This window comes from Procambarus clarkii, chromosome 63 (genome assembly GCF_040958095.1).
Source record: "Procambarus clarkii isolate CNS0578487 chromosome 63, FALCON_Pclarkii_2.0, whole genome shotgun sequence".
NCBI classification, from domain to species: domain Eukaryota; kingdom Metazoa; phylum Arthropoda; class Malacostraca; order Decapoda; family Cambaridae; genus Procambarus; species Procambarus clarkii.
Genome location: NC_091212.1, coordinates 27148612 through 27167370, shown reverse-complemented (window position 1 = coordinate 27167370; position 18759 = coordinate 27148612). Strand labels below are relative to the sequence as shown.

The window sequence follows — 18759 nt, the reverse complement described above, 5'->3', positions numbered from 1 at the left end:
TCAATCTTGTTGTTGGATATAGCACCCGCCTGGTACCTAGTTGACTGGGGCGACCCGAGCCAGGGTTTAGCAAGCCTTTACCCAGCCACTTACGGAACCTGTCCATCTCTCCTCGACCATGGCGGCTGTGTTTACACTGAGCAAGACACTTCACAGCCCAAGGTTATTGTTGACAACCTGGTACCGCTCCGGAGACCATCAACCGTCTTGACTGTAAACAAAGCCGCCATGATTGACGAGTGATGGACAGGTTTCTCAAGTGGTTAGTGTACCCCTGGCAGCCTCAGGGGCACCGTGGTGTACCCCTGGCAGCCTCAGGGGGCACCGTGGTGTACCCCTGTCAGCCACGGGGCACCGTGGTGTACCCTGGCAGCCTCAGGGGCACCGTGGTGTACCCCTGGCAGCCTCAGGGGCACCGTGGTGTACCCCTGGCAGCCTCAGGGGCACCGTGGTGTACCCTGGCAGCCTCAGGGGCACCGTGGTGTACCCCTGGCAGCCTCAGGGGCACCGTGGTGTACCCTGGCAGCCTCAGGGGCACCGTGGTGTACCCTGGCAGCCTCAGGGGCACCGTGGTGTACCCCTGGCAGCCTCAGGGGCACCGTGGTGTACCCCTGGCAGCCTCAGGGGCACCGTGGTGTACCCCTGGCAGCCTCAGGGACACCGTGGTGTACCCCTGGCAGCCTCAGGGACACCGTGGTGTACCCTGGCAGCCTCAGGGGCACCGTGGTGTACCCTGGCAGCCTCAGGGGCACCGTGGTGTACCCTGCCAGCCTCAGGGGCACCGTGGTGTACCCCTGGCAGCCTCAGGGGCACCGTGGTGTACCCTGGCAGCCTCAGGGGCACTGTGGTGTACCCTGGCAGCCTCAGGGGCACCGTGGTGTACCCTGGCAGCCTCAGGGGCACCGTGGTGTACCCCTGGCAGCCTCAGGGGCACCGTGGTGTACCCCTGGCAGCCTCAGGGACACCGTGGTGTACCCCTGGCAGCCTCAGGGGCACCGTGGTGTACCCCTGGAAGCCTCAGGGACACCGTGGTGTACCCCTGGCAGCCTCAGGGGCACCGTGGTGTACCCCTGGCAGCCTCAGGGGCACCGTGGTGTACCCCTGGCAGCCTCAGGGACACCGTGGTGTACCCCTGGCAGCCTCAGGGGCACCGTGGTGTACCCTGGCAGCCTCAGGGGCACCGTGGTGTACCCTGGCAGCCTCAGGGGCACCGTGGTGTACCCTGGCAGCCTCAGGGACACCGTGGTGTACCCTGGCAGCCTCAGGGGCACCGTGGTGTACCCTGGCAGCCTCAGGGGCACCGTGGTGTACCCCTGGCAGCCTCAGAGGCACCGTGGTGTACCCTGGCAGCCTCAGGGGCACCGTGGTGTACCCCTGGCAGCCTCAGGGGCACCGTGGTGTACCCTGGCAGCCTCAGGGGCACCGTGGTGTACCCCTGGCAGCCTCAGGGGCACCGTGGTGTACCCTGGCAGCCTCAGGGACACCGTGGTGTACCCTGGCAGCCTCAGGGGCACCGTGGTGTACTCTGGCAGCCTCAGGGGCACCGTGGTGTACCCCTGGCAGCCTCAGGGGCACCGTGGTGTACCCCTGGCAGCCTCAGGGGCACCGTGGTGTACCCTGGCAGCCTCAGGGGCACCGTGGTGTACCCCTGGCAGCCAGGGTACTACCACAACACAGGGCCCGCCCACCCGGGGCCCATCATCTCACCACCGTCATACTTTAAGCGGTTTTTTGCCTAACAAGTTGGCGTACGAGCCTCGCCCAACCCTCCCAAGTTACCCAACCCGATGCTCTTTGCTCCCAAAATACGTACGTGTCGAGTCGCTATAATGCCACTGAACCACCTCAATATGGACGCTGCTGTCGACAGCGTCTGAACAGAGAAGCACAGAGTATGGGATAGTGGTCGAGGAGGGCCTGCAGGACGAGGAGGACGGTGGAGAGGGGCTAGGAAGGGCCTGGCCTTGCCACTGGGGTCCCCAGGGACGCCAGTGTCCCTGGGGACGTACTCTTCACCCGCGTCTCACATCAGGGTGTATAGACCACAAGCATCGTCTCTGCTGGTGTTGATCTTCCTGCCTCGACCCCCTCTACCAGTCCTCGCCCCCCCCCCCCCCCACCCCCAAGGACTATCTGCCTCCCACACTTGCTTCGGGAAAGACCTGGGTAAATACTGGTTTGGAAACAGGGTTGCTGATTTATGGGACAAATTACCGGGTAACACGTGGGATCGATGGATTGTTTCAAGCGTAGGTTACACACATATCAATGACTTTTGGTGGATTTAAAAATACCAGCTGCCTCATGAGCGTCGATATGGCCTCTGTATTTGTCCTTATTCTTAAGGTGTGATAATCAGATGACAGCAATAACCTAACTAGGAAGATAAGCGCCGGACCACAGCGTCTCCTCCACTCCCTTATCTGCCAGCAGTTTCCCTGCTCATCCTCTGAAAGGTGAGGTTTTTATGGCTCCTTCGTGGAAGACGGTCTGGCCGCACCGTCAAGCTCCTGCGTGGTAATGTTCCGCGGCTCCAGCACGCCGTCCTCACTACACCCTCATACCTCATCACCGTCCTCACTACACCCTCATACCTCATCACCGTCCTCACTACACCCTCATACCTCATCACCGTCCTCACTACACCCTCATACCTCATCACCGTCCTCACTACCCCCTCATACCTCATCACCGTCCTCACTCCTTACTACACCCTCACACTTCACCACCGTCCTCACTCCCCACAACACCCTCATACTTCACCAACGTTAACAATTTACTATATCGATATTAATGCAAATATTTGTTTTATTTCTCGATGCAATTTTCAAATCAAAGAAACCTGTGTAATTCGAAACTAAACACTCACCAGCGCTTCTCAGTACTTTATCTGGGCAACACCTGTCACCTGAGGGACACAGGTACACCCACACCTGTCACCTGGGGGACACAGGTACACCCACACTCTACACCTCTCACCTGGGGGACACAGGTACACCCACACCCTACACCTGTCACCTGGGGGACACAGGTACACCCACACTCTACACCTCTCACCTGGGGGACACAGGTACACCCACACCCTACACCTCTCACCTGAGGGATACAGGTACACCCACACCCTACACCTCTCACCTGAGGGATACAGGTACACCCACACCCTACACCTGTCACCTGGGGGACACAGGTACACCCACACTCTACACCTCTCACCTGGGGGACACAGGTACACCCACACCCTACACCTCTCACCTGAGGGATACAGGTACACCCACACAATACACCTCTCACCTGAGGGATACAGGTACACCCACACCCTACACCTGTCACCTGGGGGACACAGGTACACCCACACTCTACACCTCTCACCTGGGGAACACAGGTACACCCACACCCTACACCTGTCACCTGGGGGACACAGGTACACCCACACTCTACACCTCTCACCTGGGGGACACAGGTACACCCACACCCTACACCTCTCACCTGAGGGACACAGGTACACCCACACAATACACCTCTCACCTGAGGGATACAGGTACACCCACACCCTACACCTCTCACCTGAGGGACACAGGTACACCCACACAATACACCTCTCACCTGAGGGATACAGGTACACCCACACCCTACACCTCTCACCTGAGGGATACAGGTACACCCACACCCTACACCTCTCACCTGAGGGGACACAGGTACACCCACACCCTACACCTGTCACCTGGGGGACACAGGTACACCCACACTCTACACCTCTCACCTGGGGGACACAGGTACACCCACACCCTACACCTCTCACCTGAGGGATACAGGTACACCCACACCCTACACCTCTCACCTGAGGGATACAGGTACACCCACACCCTACACCTCTCACCTGAGGGATACAGGCACACCCACACCTCTCACCTGAGGGGACACAGGTACACCCACACCCTACACCTCTCACCTGAGGGATACAGGTACACCCACACAATACACCTCTCACCTGAGGGATACAGGTACGCCCACACCCTACACCTCTCACCTGAGGGATACAGGTACACCCACACCCTACACCTCTCACCTGAGGGATACAGGTACACCCACACCCTACACCTCTCACCTGAGGGGGCACAGGTACACCCACACCCTACACCTCTCACCTGAGGGATACAGGTACACCCACACAATACACCTCTCACCTGGGGGATACAGGTACACCCACACCCTACACCTCTCACCTGAGGGACACAGGTACACCCACACCCTACACCTCTCACCTGAGGGACACAGGTACACCCACACAATACACCTCTCACCTGGGGGACACAGGTACACCCACACCCTACACCTCTCACCTGAGGGATACAGGTACACCCACACCCTACACCTCTCACCTGAGGGGACACAGGTACACCCACACCCTACACCTCTCACCTGAGGGGACACAGGTACACCCACACCCTACACCTCTCACCTGAGGGACACAGGTACACCCTACACCTCTCACCTGAGGGACACAGGTACACCCACACCCTACACCTCTCACCTGAGGGACACAGGTACCCCCACACCCTACACCTCTCACCTGAGGGACACAGGTACACCCACACCCTACACCTCTCACCTGAGGGATACAGGTACACCCACACAATACACCTCTCACCTGAGGGATACAGGTACACCCACACCCTACACCTCTCACCTGAGGGATACAGGTACACCCACACCCTACACCTCTCACCTGAGGGACACAGGTACACCCACACCCTACACCTCTCACCTGAGGGACACAGGTACACCCACACCCTACACCTCTCACCTGAGGGATACAGGTACACCCACACCCTACACCTCTCACCTGAGGGACACAGGTACACCCACACCCTACACCTCTCACCTGAGGGACACAGGTACACCCACACAATACACCTCTCACCTGAGGGATACAGGTACACCCACACCCTACACCTCTCACCTGAGGGACACAGGTACACCCACACCCTACACCTCTCACCTGAGGGATACAGGTACACCCACACCCTACACCTCTCACCTGAGGGACACAGGTACACCCACACCCTACACCTCTCACCTGAGGGACACAGGTACACCCACACCATACACCTCTCACCTGAGGGATACAGGTACACCCACACCCTACACCTCTCACCTGAGGGATACAGGTACACCCACACCCTACACCTCTCACCTGAGGGACACAGGTACACCCACACCCTACACCTCTCACCTGGGGGACACAGGTACACCCACACCCTACACCTCTCACCTGAGGGATACAGGTACACCCACACCCTACACCTCTCACCTGAGGGACACAGGTACACCCACACCCTACACCTCTCACCTGGGGGACACAGGTACACCCACACCCTACACCTCTCACCTGAGGGATACAGGTACACCCACACCCTACACCTCTCACCTGAGGGACACAGGTACACCCACACCCTACACCTCTCACCTGGGGGACACAGGTACACCCACACCCTACACCTCTCACCTGAGGGATACAGGTACACCCAGACCCTACACCTCTCACCTGAGGGACACAGGTACACCCACACCCTACACCTCTCACCTGGGGGACACAGGTGCACCCACACCTCTCACCTGCTGTAGAAGACCAACATGTGTATAATGGTAGTGATACAATTTAAAACCCACAATGTTTCGTATGTACTGGAGAGGAAGAGTTCTCCCTAGCCAGGTCCGTCGTCCTGCTTGATGGGGTTCTGGCAGTTGTTCTACTCCCCAAGCCCGGCCTGGCCCGAGGCCATGCTCGACTTGTGAGAGTTTGATCCACCAGGCTGTTGCTTGGAGCGGTAGGTGCGAAACCCGGCCTCGACTCATGTCCATTACATCCAGCGGACGATCCCAGCAGACGCTTTCATAAATTTTAACATGCTGTTCATTCGAAACGGGAATTTTCGCAAATATAAAATAATATTATAATATATTAGCATATTGTGTATATATGGGCCTCGTAGCCTGGTGGATAGCGCGCAGGACTCGTAATTCTGTGGCGCGGGTTCGATTCCCGCACGAGGCAGAAACAAATGGGCAAAGTTTCTTTCACCCTGAATGCCCCTGTTACCTAGCAGTAAATAGGTACCTGGGAGTTAGTCAGCTGTCACGGGCTGCTTCCTGGGGGTAGAGGCCTGGTCGAGGACCGGGCCGCGGGGACACTAAAGCCCCGAAATCATCTCAAGATAACCTCAAGATAACCTCAAGAAGATGGGCATAGGTTAGGTTTTTAGGTTCTGTTGGCGATTGCAGACGAGGAGTCACAATAACGTGGTTGAAATATGTTGACCAAACCACACACTAGAAAGTGAAGGGACGACGACGTTTCGTTCCGTCCTGGACCATTCTCAAGTCGATTGTTGGTGATTATTTGTAGTACGTGGGTGAAGCATTTCAATTTCATCCAGAACAACCGTGGACATTTTCAAGAGGAAACTAGATTTATTCCTCCAAGGAGTGCCGGACCAACCGGGCTGTGGTGGGTATGTGGGCCTGCGGGCCGCTCCAAGCAACAGCCTGGTGGACCAAACTCTCACAAGTCAAGCCTGGCCTCGGGCCGGGCTTGGGGAGTAGAAGAACTCCCAGAACCCTATCAACCAGGTAACCCGTCCTCGACTCCAGTCCATTACATCCAGCGGTCAACCCCACAGACGAATTCATAAATTTTAATATGCTGTTCATTCAAAACTGGAATTTTCGCAAGTATAAATTAATATTATAATATATTAGCATATTGTGTATATATAGGCATAGGATAGGTCAGGTGTTTAGGTTCTGTTGACGATTATTTGTATTTGTAGTACGTGGGTGAAGCATTTATAGCGTTGTGATTCGAACAAAATTCGTCAGTGAAGCACTTGTTCCGGATATGTTCGAACGTCAGCAGTTGTGAGTCGTGTGTAAACCGCTTTTCATTCATAAACAGGGGGTTTGGCGGGTGCATGGAATCGACTTTGGGTTTTTATTTGGAAGACAGATTGAGGTGCGACACACAGTGTTCAAGCTAGGCTCGAACCTCAACCTGTCCTCTTAAAAATTAACGTCACTTTTGGTCCGTTTACCAGTATGGCCGAAAGTGGACGTAATTTGAAAATGAAAAAAAATTAAAATAAATTTGGGATTTTTTTTCAACAACAGTAAGTTAAGGTTCCTCTAATACGTTAGGTGGGCCGGAAATTCTCATAAAGTTTCAATTTTTTATGAAAAATGTTAATTGAAAGTTTCCTCTCCTAACCTTTCCGAGTAGGCCGGACGACTCAAACAGAAAACGGGACAGTATATTACTTTTGTGAGTCGATTTCATTTCAAATTACGTCCACTTTTGGCCATAGCGCGCATACTAGCCAAAAGTGACGTTATTTTTAAGAGGACGTGTTGTGAACCCAGCTTGACTGTGCCTCTTTTAGGAAAATGAATACCAAGAAAAAAACATCCTTCCTGTATTTTCTTCTAAAATGATATACATTTACAGTTACATTATATGTACAATATATGCACATGTCCATCCGCTACCGTCACCAGTCGGCCTCTTCTGCGACACGATCACACTATATTCCTGCATCGTCCCCCCCCCCACCCCCATGTTGTGAATGTCAAGGCGACGCCCCATCCAGGATGCACCCCCCCCCCCCCGGCCACTCCGCCAAACACCGCGCTAATACAATGCTTGCCGGGGCGGAGCACTTTTTTTGGTGTTTATGTCTCTGGACTGCGAGCGGAGCAGTGACTATGTCCTAATTTATGGGTGAGCTTGTTGTCTGGGTCGGCGACTGTGATTGGCTCTCACCCCCGCCGCCAGTCGGGCAGTTCTCGGTCAAAATTACACTATCGTCGGCCTCGTTTCCTTCTGCGATAGTATAAAATTGTATATGTTTAAATCACAATTTGAATATTAACTTGGTGCGACGAATTAACACGTCCATAGCTTTCTGGGGGATACAGGTACACCCACACCCTGCACCTCTCACCTGAGGGGACACAGGTACACCCACACCCTACTCCTCTCACCTGAGGGACACAGGTACACCCACACACTACACCTCTCACCTGAGGGACACAGGTACACCCACACCTCTCACCTGAGGGACACAGGTACACCCACACACTACACCTCTCACCTGAGGGACACAGGTACACCCACACCTCTCACCTGAGGGGACACAGGTACACCCACACACTACACCTGTCACCTGAGGGGACACAGGTACACCCACACCCTACACCTCTCACCTGAGGGGACACAGGTACACCCACACCCTACACCTCTCACCTGAGGGACACAGGTACACCCACACCCTACACCTCTCACCTGAGGGACACAGGTACACCCACACCTCTCACCTGAGGGACGCAGGTACACCCACACCCTGCACCTCTCACCTGAGGGGACACAGGTACACTCACACCCTACACCTCTCACCTGAGGGGACACAGGTACACCCACACCCTACACCTCTCACCTGAGGGGACACAGGTACACCCACACCCTACACCTCTCACCTGAGGGGACACAGGTACACCCACACCCTACACCTCTCACCTGAGGGACACAGGTACACCCAAACCCTACACCTGTCACCTGAGGGGACACAGGTACACCCACACCCTACACCTCTCACCTGAGAGGACACAGGTACACCCACACCCTACACCTCTCACCTGCAGGGACACAGGTACACCCACACCCTACACCTCTCACCTGAGAGAACACAGGTACACCTACACCTCTCACCTGCAGGGACACAGGTACACCCACACCCTACACCTCTCACCTGCAGGGAGCCCCTGGCCAGGGACCTTACCAACGTCATCGAGGTAACTCCACCTGCCTTCCTTCATCACATACCTGAAAAGAAATAAACAGAAATGAAAGCTCTGTACTTTTCCGGAAGCAGAGAGGAAGAAAAGGAGATGAGGAGGAGGAGGAGGAGGAGGAAGATGACGGGCCGCGCCCTGCCCCAACCCACAGCAGTGGGAGAGGGACTGGGAGAGGGACCATGACTGTTGTGGTGAGTTGGTAAACAGTGGGAATCCTTGTGGTGGCGGAGGGTTGGAAACCCATACAGTGTTGAGGTGAAGTGCAGGTGAATGTTGTGAAGGGGGGGGGGGCAGGTAGCAGGGGGGGGGAAGCTGGAGGGGGAGGGGGGGGGGGCAGGGTTCAATACTGTGGTGGTGGTGGTCAGCTGTGTAACACCAACTCTACACGGAAGTTACACTAATTAACTCAACAAGGAACTCACCCCTCCCGCCACCTCCCCCCCCCCCACACACACACATATATTGGTTTACCTTTCATGTAAATTTAACTCGAGGTCAGCGGAAGTCCTGTTAAAGTAATATTGCAGGACACGAACAACGTCCAGTGAGTGAGACAGTGAGTGAGAGTTAGTGAGTGAGAGTGAGGGAGAGAGAGAGAGAGAGAATGGGGGGGGGGGTGCCGTGACAGCAGAGGACAGTGGCCACTCAGGTGCCGTCACTGTAACGCCAGCATAACAGCAGTACAATCAGATTACTGAAGACACGCTACACGGTGGCCAAGAGGACACGCTACACGATGGCCAAGAGGACACGCTACACGATGGCCAAGGGGACACGCTACACGATGGCCAAGAGGACACGCTACACGATGGCCAAGAGGACACGCTACACGATGGCCAAGGGGACACGCTACACGATGGCCAAGAGGACACGCTACACGATGGCCAAGGGGACACGCTACCCGAAGGAGCTCGCAGCTTGGTACCAGCAACACCAGACCAACGACCCCTGCCAACGGGCAAGGGGCCGAGGAATGAATGACTGGGGAGAACTCTGCATAAGGAACGCCTTTTCGGGAAATCAGACAAGAGCGGGTAGCGTCCTGGGCGGCAGCGCCAGCACACTCATCCAAGGTAATAGGAACCCCCGACTGAACTCACAATCTTAAATCTGCTAGAGATAAGAAACATCCAAATATTGGATTTCGACTACCACAGGATGCATGGAGGGTTAAATGACTCTTAGAGCCAGAGGAGCACTGCGAGAGTCAATCACAATGACAAAGAGAGTTGACGACGGAAAAGCAGTTGACGAAGAGGATGCAAAATTGCATCATACAGGTTTGGGCCTGAAAGTATTCAACTCTGCCAGCGGCAGCACTCTCAGACCCATCCCTGAATAGTATAGGCCAATAGGCCTTCTGCAGTTACCTTAGTTCTTATGTTCTTATGAGTACGGCAACTCAATAGACTTGATCATTTTCAGATTGTAATCATTCATATGTATTTATCTGAGTAAAATAATTTATTATTATTGTTTATTTGTTGTTTCTATAACATAAATAATGAATTATTATAATGTTTGGTTTGATCAATAGTCGGCCATGAAGGTGAGAACAGTTAGGAGCACCAGCTGACCCACAAGGAGCACCAGCTGACCCACAAGGAGCACCAGCTGACCCACAAGGAGCACCAGCTGACCCACAAGGAGCACCATCTGACCCACAAGGAGCACCAGCTGACCCACAAGGAGCACCAGCTGACCCACAAGGGGCACCAGCTGATCCACAAGGAGCACCATCTGACCCACAAGGAGCACCAGCTGACCCACAAGGAGCACCATCTGACCCACAAGGAGCACCAGCTGACCCACAAGGGGCACCAGCTGATCCACAAGGAGCACCATCTGACCCACAAGGAGCACCAGCTGACCCACAAGGAGCACCAGCTGACCCACAAGGAGCACCAGCTGACCCACAAGGAGCACCATCTGACCCACAAGGAGCACCAGCTGACCCACAAGGAGCACCAGCTGACCCATAAGGAGCACCAGCTGACCCACAAGGAGCACCATCTGATCCACAAGGAGCACCAGCTGATCCACAAGGAGCACCATCTGATCCACAAGGAGCACCAGCTGATCCACAAGGAGCACCATCTGATCCACAAGGAGCACCATCTGATCCACAAGGAGCACCATCTGATCCACAAGGAGCACCATCTGACCCACAAGGAGCACCAGCTGATCCACAAGGAGCACCATCTGATCCACAAGGAGCACCATCTGATCCACAAGGAGCACCATCTGACCCACAAGGAGCACCAGCTGATCCACAAGGAGCACCATCTGATCCACAAGGAGCACCAGCTGATCCACAAGGAGCACCATCTGATCCACAAGGAGCACCAGCTGATCCACAAGGAGCACCATCTGATCCACAAGGAGCACCAGCTGATCCACAAGGAGCACCATCTGATCCACAAGGAGCACCAGCTGATCCACAAGGAGCACCAGCTGATCCACAAGGAGCACCAGCTGACCCACAAGGAGCACCAGCTGATCCACAAGGAGCACCATCTGATCCACAAGGAGCACCAGCTGATCCACAAGGAGCACCAGCTGATCCACAAGGAGCACCAGCTGACCCACAAGGAGCACCAGCTGACCCACAAGGAGCACCAGCTGATCCACAAGGAGCACCATCTGATCCACAAGGAGCACCAGCTGATCCACAAGGAGCACCAGCTGACCCACAAGGAGCACCATCTGATCCACAAGGAGCACCAGCTGATCCACAAGCAGCACCAGCTGACCCACAAGGAGCACCAGCTGACCCACAAGGAGCACCAGCTGACCCACAAGGACAACAGCAGCTCACAGTGCTCAACCACAAGACGGGTCGGAACACGCGTCTTACTTCTGACGTCATTTTTGTTACTACTACATATTCTCGGACACATATTGTTATATACAAGTATAACTAGCACATAATAAATATAATAGTTGACCCCAAAACCGGTACTTGTGATTGTTCTCGAATCTGTTCAATCCAATCTCGATGGATTGTTCTCAATCCAATCTCGATGGATTGTTCTCAATCCAATCTCGATGGATTGTTCTCAATCCAATCTCGATGGATTGTTTTCAATCCAATCTCGATGGATTGTTCTCAATCCAATCTCGATGGATTGTTTTCAATCCAATCTCGATGGATTGTTCTCAATCCAATCTCGATGGATTGTTTTCAATCCAATCTCGATGGATTGTTCTCAATCCAATCTCGATGGATTGTTTTCAATCCAATCTCGATGGATTGTTCTCAATCCAATCTCGATGGATTGTTTTCAATCCAATCTCGATGGATTGTTCTCAATCCAATCTCGATGGATTGTTTTCAATCCAATCTCGATGGATTGTTCTCAATCCAATCTCGATGGATTGTTTTCAATCCAATCTCGATGGATTGTTCTCAATCCAATCTCGATGGATTGTTTTCAATCCAATCTCGATGGATTGTTCTCAATCCAATCTCGATGGATTGTTTTCAATCCAATCTCGATGGATTGTTCTCAATCCAATCTCGATGGATTGTTTTCAATCCAATCTCGATGGATTGTTCTCAATCCAATCTCGATGGATTGTTTTCAATCCAATCTCGATGGATTGTTCTCAATCCAATCTCGATGGATTGTTCTCAATCCAATCTCGATGGATTGTTCTCAATCCAATCTCGATGGATTGTTCTCAATCCAATCTCGATGGATTGTTCTCAATCCATCTCTCTCATGCCCAAGAACCCTTCCTCAAACAAGAAATTGAACATTCAACACAGCTGCCCACGCTCGGCGTCGACAACATTTACACTTTAAGCGAGCTAAAATTAGCTCTAACCCACTTACCTATTGGCAAGGCACCTGGTGAACCTGGATTGTACCTGAGCCAGGCTTGACTTGTGAGAGTTTGGTCCACCAGGCTGTTGCTTGGAGCGGCCCGCAGGCCCACCACAGCCCGGTTGGTCCGGCTCTCCTTGAAGAAAATTATCTAGTTGTCTTTTGAAGATGTCCACGGTTGTTCCGGCAATATTTCTTAGGCTCACTGGGAGGATGTTGAACAACCGCGGACCTCTGATGTTCATACAGTGTTCTCTGATTGTGCCTATGGGCAACCCGCCCCGTTCACCTCTTGGCATACGCTGATAATTTAATATAGTGTTATTCAGACATTGTCTTACCTAATGCAGTCTCAAGAATGCAAACAGCACTTGACCACCTCATTGCTTGGACACAACAATGGGACCTCCGAGTACTACCAAAACCTGTTTTCAGATTTTCACTAAAAAAAAAAGAAAACTTGTTCATGTACCCTGCCTCACACTACACAACACTCCCATCCAACACGTGTGTGAGAACATAAATTCCTTGGCACACACTCCGCCTCGCCCTCACTTACCTGGAAAGCACACATTCAACACCTTAAACAGACGACACAACCCCGACTCGTCATACTCAAAGCCCTCACCTTCACCACCTGGGGAGCACACCATAAAATTTTGCTCCGTTTCTATACAACCAACATTCGCAGCCAACTAGACTATTACTGCCAGACATATGCGTCGGCTGCGCCTACTGACCACCAGAGTCTTGAGTTGTTGTTGTTGTTGTTTAAGATTCACTACTTGGAACAAAAAGTTCCAAGTAGCACGAGCTGAGCCTTGAGGTCACACAAAACATTGCCATACATCTTATATGAGGCGCATAACGTTCCACTCCTGAAGCCTCGGTGTTCATACAGATCAACAATTAACCCAACATATAACCCCCCACTTCCTCAACAATTAACCCAACATATAACCCCCCACTTCCTCAACAATTAACCCAACATATAACCCCCCACTTCCTCAACAATTAACCCAACATATAACCCCCCACTTCCTCAACAATTAACCCAACATATAACCCCCCACTTCCTCAACAATTAACCCAACATATAACCCCCCACTTCCTCAACAATTAACCCAACATATAACCCCCCCACTTCCTCAACAATCACTCACAACCTTTCCTCACATAGACCACAAATAACATCAATATAGACCTCACTTTATTTCAAAACTCTAAAAGCCAACTTACTGTCTCCCCTCCCCCGCGCATTCAACCTTCTTGAGGTTATTTCGGGGCTTAGTGTCCCCGCGGCCCAGTCCTCGACCAGGCCTCCACCCCCAGGAAGCAGCCCGTAGCAGCTGTCTAACTCCCAGGTACCTATTTACTGCTAGGTAACAGGGGCATCAAGGTGAAAGAAACATTTAGCCCATTTGTCTCCACCTCCACCGGGGATCGAACCCGGAACCTCAGGACTACGAATCCGAAGCGCTGTCAACCCAGCTGTCAGGCGACCTTGGCTTTATACAACTTATAAAACACCAATACAACTGGACGACAACATTCCAAAGTCTGCACCACACTCGGCCATTGCTTCAACGACGAAACATTGCTATCCCAATACCACAGAGATCTACACAGATGGATCTCGCCTGCTAAACAACACATCCTGGGCCACAAGCGCTGGATGGATCCCACACCACCACCACCTCAACCAGGGGGGGGGGGGCGGCTCTCACCAAACCAACTATCTATTTTCACAGGTGAAGTATACGCCTTATACCAAGCTCTACAAATAATACAAGCAACCGTTCCTCACAAGTACTCAATAATACAAGCAACCGTTCCTCACAAGTACTCAATAATACAAGTAACCGCTCCTCACAAGTACTCAATAATACAAGCAACCGCTCCTCACAAGTACTCAATAATACAAGCAACCGCTCCTCACAAGTACTCAATAATACAAGTAACCGCTCCTCACAAGTACTCAATAATACAAGCAACCGCTCCTCACAAGTACTCAATAATACAAGTAACCGCTCCTCACAAGTACTCAATAATACAAGTAACCGCTCCTCACAAGTACTCAATAATACAAGCAACCGCTCCTCACAAGTTCTCAATAATACAAGCAACCGCTCCTCACAAGTTCTCAATAATACAAGCAACCGCTCCTCACAAGTTCTCAATAATACAAGCAACCGCTCCTCACAAGTACTCAATAATACAAGCAACCGCTCCTCACAAGTACTCAATAATACAAGCAACCGCTCCTCACAAGTACTCAATAATACAAGCAACCGTTCCTCACAAGTACTCAATAATACAAGCAACCGTTCCTCACAAGTACTCAATAATACAAGCAACCGTTCCTCACAAGTACTCAATAATACAAGCAACCGTTCCTCACAAGTACTCAATAATACAAGCAACCGCTCCTCACAAGTACTCAATAATACAAGCAACCGCTCCTCACAAGTACTCAATAATACAAGCAACCGCTCCTCACAAGTACTCAATAATACAAGCAACCGCTCCTCACAAGTACTCAATAATACAAGCAACCGCTCCTCACAAGTACTCAATAATACAAGCAACCGCTCCTCACAAGTTCTCAATAATACAAGCAACCGCTCCTCACAAGTTCTCAATAATACAAGCAACCGCTCCTCACAAGTTCTCAATAATACAAGTAACCGCTCCTCACAAGTTCTCAATAATACAAGTAACCGCTCCTCACAAGTTCTCAATAATACAAGTAACCGCTCCTCACAAGTTCTCAATAATACAAGTAACCGCTCCTCACAAGTTCTCAATAATACAAGTAACCGCTCCTCACAAGTTCTCAATAATACAAGTAACCGCTCCTCACAAGTACTCAATAATACAAGTAACAACTTGTAAACAAATACAAATATCAAACTGACTGACTGACGTAATAGTAAACTGTTTACTAACAATTTATAAACAGAGTACAAATAGTTATACCAATTTCTTTGGGTTTATACCCGACATGTTTCCAATTTGGAGAGGGCGTTGAGGGGGTGAGGATTGGAGTACAGCTTCCAAGAACCGCAGTGACAAGTACGAGAGAGAGAGATACCTCCCACTTTGTGGTCACAATGAGTGGTGGTCGACGACACCCGGGTCGCCTCTCTCCCCCGCAACTGATTCACTCACTGTCTGCCTGAACCATCTTCCCGTTCTTCATTACTTCACTAATAAGGACTATGCATTCATACTGTCTTAGTGCTTTACCCTGATCATTGTCTTACTATTGGAGCAGCAAGAGCTCAGCCACCAGCACCAGCACGAGCAGCTGTAGCACCACCACGGGCAGCTGTAGCACCACCACGGGCAGCTGTAGCACCACCACGGGCAGCTGTAGCACCAGCACGGGCAGCTGTAGCACCACCACGGGCAGCTGTAGCACCACCACGGGCAGCTGTAGCACCACCACGGGCAGCTGTAGCACCAGCACGGGCAGCTGTAGCACCAGCACGGGCAGCTGTAGCACCACCACGGGCAGCTGTAGCACCACCACGGGCAGCTGTAGCACCAGCACGGGCAGCTGTAGCACCACCACGGGCAGCTGCAGCACCACCACGGGCAGCTGTAGCACCACGACGGGCAGCTGTAGCACCACCACGGGCAGCTGTAGCACCACCACGGGCAGCTGTAGCACCACCACGGGCAGCTGTAGCACCACCACGGGCAGCTGTAGCACCACCACGGGCAGCTGTAGCACCACCACGGGCAGCTGTAGCACCACCACGGGCAGCTGTAGCACCACCACGGGCAGCTGTAGCACCACGACGGGCAGCTGTAGCACCAGCACGGGCAGCTGTAGCACCACCACGGGCAGCTGTAGCACCACCACGGGCAGCTGTAGCACCACCACGAGCAGCTGTAGCACCACCACGGGCAGCTGTAGCACCACCACGGGCAGCTTTAGCACCACCACGGGCAGCTGTAGCACCACCACGGCCAGCTGTAGCACCACCACGGGCAGCTGTAGCACCACAACGGGCAGCTGTAGCACCACCACGGGCAGCTGTAGCACCACCACGGCCAGCTGTAGCACCACCACGGGCAGCTGTAGCACCACCACGGACAGCTGTAGCACCACCACGGCCAGCTGTAGCACCACCACGGCCAGCTGTAGCACCACGACGGGCAGCTGTAGCACCAGCACGGGCAGCTGTAGCACCACCACGGGCAGCTGTAGCACCACCACGGGCAGCTGTAGCACCACCACGAGCAGCTGTAGCACCACCACGGGCAGCTGTAGCACCACCACGGGCAGCTTTAGCACCACCACGGGCAGCTGTAGCACCACCACGGCCAGCTGTAGCACCACCACGGCCAGCTGTAGCACCACCACGGCCAGCTGTAGCACCAGCACGGGCAGCTGTAGCACCACCACGGGCAGCTGTAGCACCACCACGGGCAGCTGTAGCACCACCACGGCCAGCTGTAGCACCAGCACGGGCAGCTGTAGCACCACCACGGGCAGCTGTAGCACCACCATCGCTCTCATCTTAATGAGTGTAATACCCTGAAGACCCAAGGCATATACCGTTGATTCAAGGCCCAAGTGGGCACCGGGGCAGTGATGCACAGTAGTGTGGTGGTGGTAGCCAGAACCACATCCTCCCACAGGAGCTCATCTCTCCCCCAGAGATATGGACGCTCAACTTCACCCCCACAGACAACCGACCGCAAGATTATTTACCCACACCCACTGACCACAGACGATAAAGGCGCCACAGAACGTGCACGTTGGACACCACACACACAACAGCAACGTCTCCAGTGACCTGCGCGGGCCACCACCGCCACAGGGCAACACGGGAGCCCACACACTCTCCCCCCCCCCCCCCCAGCACCTTTCGGCCACACCAGCGCCGGACTACCGTCTCCCCGTCCTAAGATCCAGCCGGAACACGGAACACATCTACAAATTACACACAGAGATCACACTAACGTGAGACATCAATTGAACAAATCCACAAGGGCCGTGACGAGGATTCGAACCTGCGAGAGTATTCCGGGAGCATCCCAGTAAGGTCAGTAGTAGTAGGCATCCATCAGTCTCAGGAGACTATGGAGTTGCGCTCTGGTTGGCGGTCTGGAGTGGCCTCACCAGTAAGGTCAGTAGAACTTCGGTTTCAACCCTTTTACCCTGTCGTAGCTTCAGTACGATTAAGGCAGTGTCTGGGATTCTCCCGGACGCAGGTTCGAAATCCTCGTCACGGCCCTTGTGGATTTGTACATCTACAAAGTTTCCCCCATGGCGCCAGGAGACTGGTGCGCCAGGCGCCCTATCAACCTGAGACGTTGTCATCAATGTTAAGAGAAAAATAATGGTAAAATTCGCACGGTGTTTTCTGATGATCCTCCTCCAGTGAAGTAGGTGTCAAGACGTCTCCATGGCGCTAAGGTTGAACCAGGAATCCCTTGGCAAATCGTTGGGTAACTTAAAGCTACCTGGATTGTACCTGGATGGGGTTTTGTGAGTTAGTTCCTCTGCCCTCAAAGCCCGGCCCCTCTGACTTGTGAGAGCATCCACAAAACATCCACATGAAATATCCACAAAAAGAAACTTTGTCCAACAAATGAATAGTTTCTTTCACCCTGATGCGCCTGTTCACCTCTCGCTCTCTCTCACACACACAACAAACACACACACACACACACACACACACACACACAACACACACACACACACACACACACACACACACACACAGTGGGAGCACATTTAGCTGAACACAAACAACAACAACAACACAAATATGATAAAACTAGCGAGTGTGAAAGAGGGAGCGGAAGCGGTGGCCAGATAAGATACCACAACACAAACAACCATACTCGCCCCGCACTATAAACCACTCACAAACAACCATACTCGCCCCGCACTATAAACCACTCACAAACAAACAATAATAAACCAGACAATAAACTCGGCGTGAGGCTTGACACAAATATAGTGTAGGAGGACACAGGAGTCCTCCACCAGGATAGTGTTACCGGGGCCCCAGTAACACTATCCTGGGAACACTGTCCACACCATCCCTCCCTCTATCAC

At 52.9% G+C, this 18759-nt stretch overlaps 2 protein-coding genes across 2 annotated transcripts; one reads left to right on the top strand and one right to left on the bottom strand.

The window, feature by feature from the left end:
* The first annotated feature begins 10063 nt into the window (after positions 1 to 10063).
* LOC138354574 (nuclear transcription factor Y subunit alpha-like) lies at positions 10064 to 15572 on the top strand. Its single transcript, XM_069308943.1, has 3 exons — positions 10064 to 10141; positions 10432 to 11666; positions 14453 to 15572. Exons 1-3 carry the CDS (start codon positions 10064 to 10066, stop codon positions 15570 to 15572), a joined length of 2433 nt encoding a protein of 810 aa, XP_069165044.1.
* Positions 15573 to 15942: 370 nt separating this feature from the next.
* LOC138354572 (uncharacterized) lies at positions 15943 to 17199 on the bottom strand. The gene has a single exon (XM_069308942.1). The coding sequence runs from the start codon at positions 17197 to 17199 to the stop codon at positions 15943 to 15945; it is 1257 nt and encodes a 418-aa protein (XP_069165043.1).
* Between the last annotated feature and the right edge of the window lie 1560 nt (positions 17200 to 18759).

Excerpts from the sequence above, each read along its gene's own strand:
- LOC138354574 (XM_069308943.1), top strand. The coding sequence starts at position 10,064 with ATGACAAAGAGAGTTGACGACGGAAAAGCAGTTGACGAAGAGGATGCA. Across the intron at positions 10,142-10,431 it reads ATACAGGTTTGGGCCTGAAA|GAGCACCAGCTGACCCACAA; the intron begins GTATTCAACTCT and ends CTGACCCACAAG. Across the intron at positions 11,667-14,452 it reads AAGGACAACAGCAGCTCACA|CTCTACAAATAATACAAGCA; the intron begins GTGCTCAACCAC and ends CCTTATACCAAG.
- LOC138354572 (XM_069308942.1), bottom strand. The coding sequence starts at position 17,199 with ATGGTGGTGCTACAGCTGCCCGTGGTGGTGCTACAGCTGCCCGTGCTG.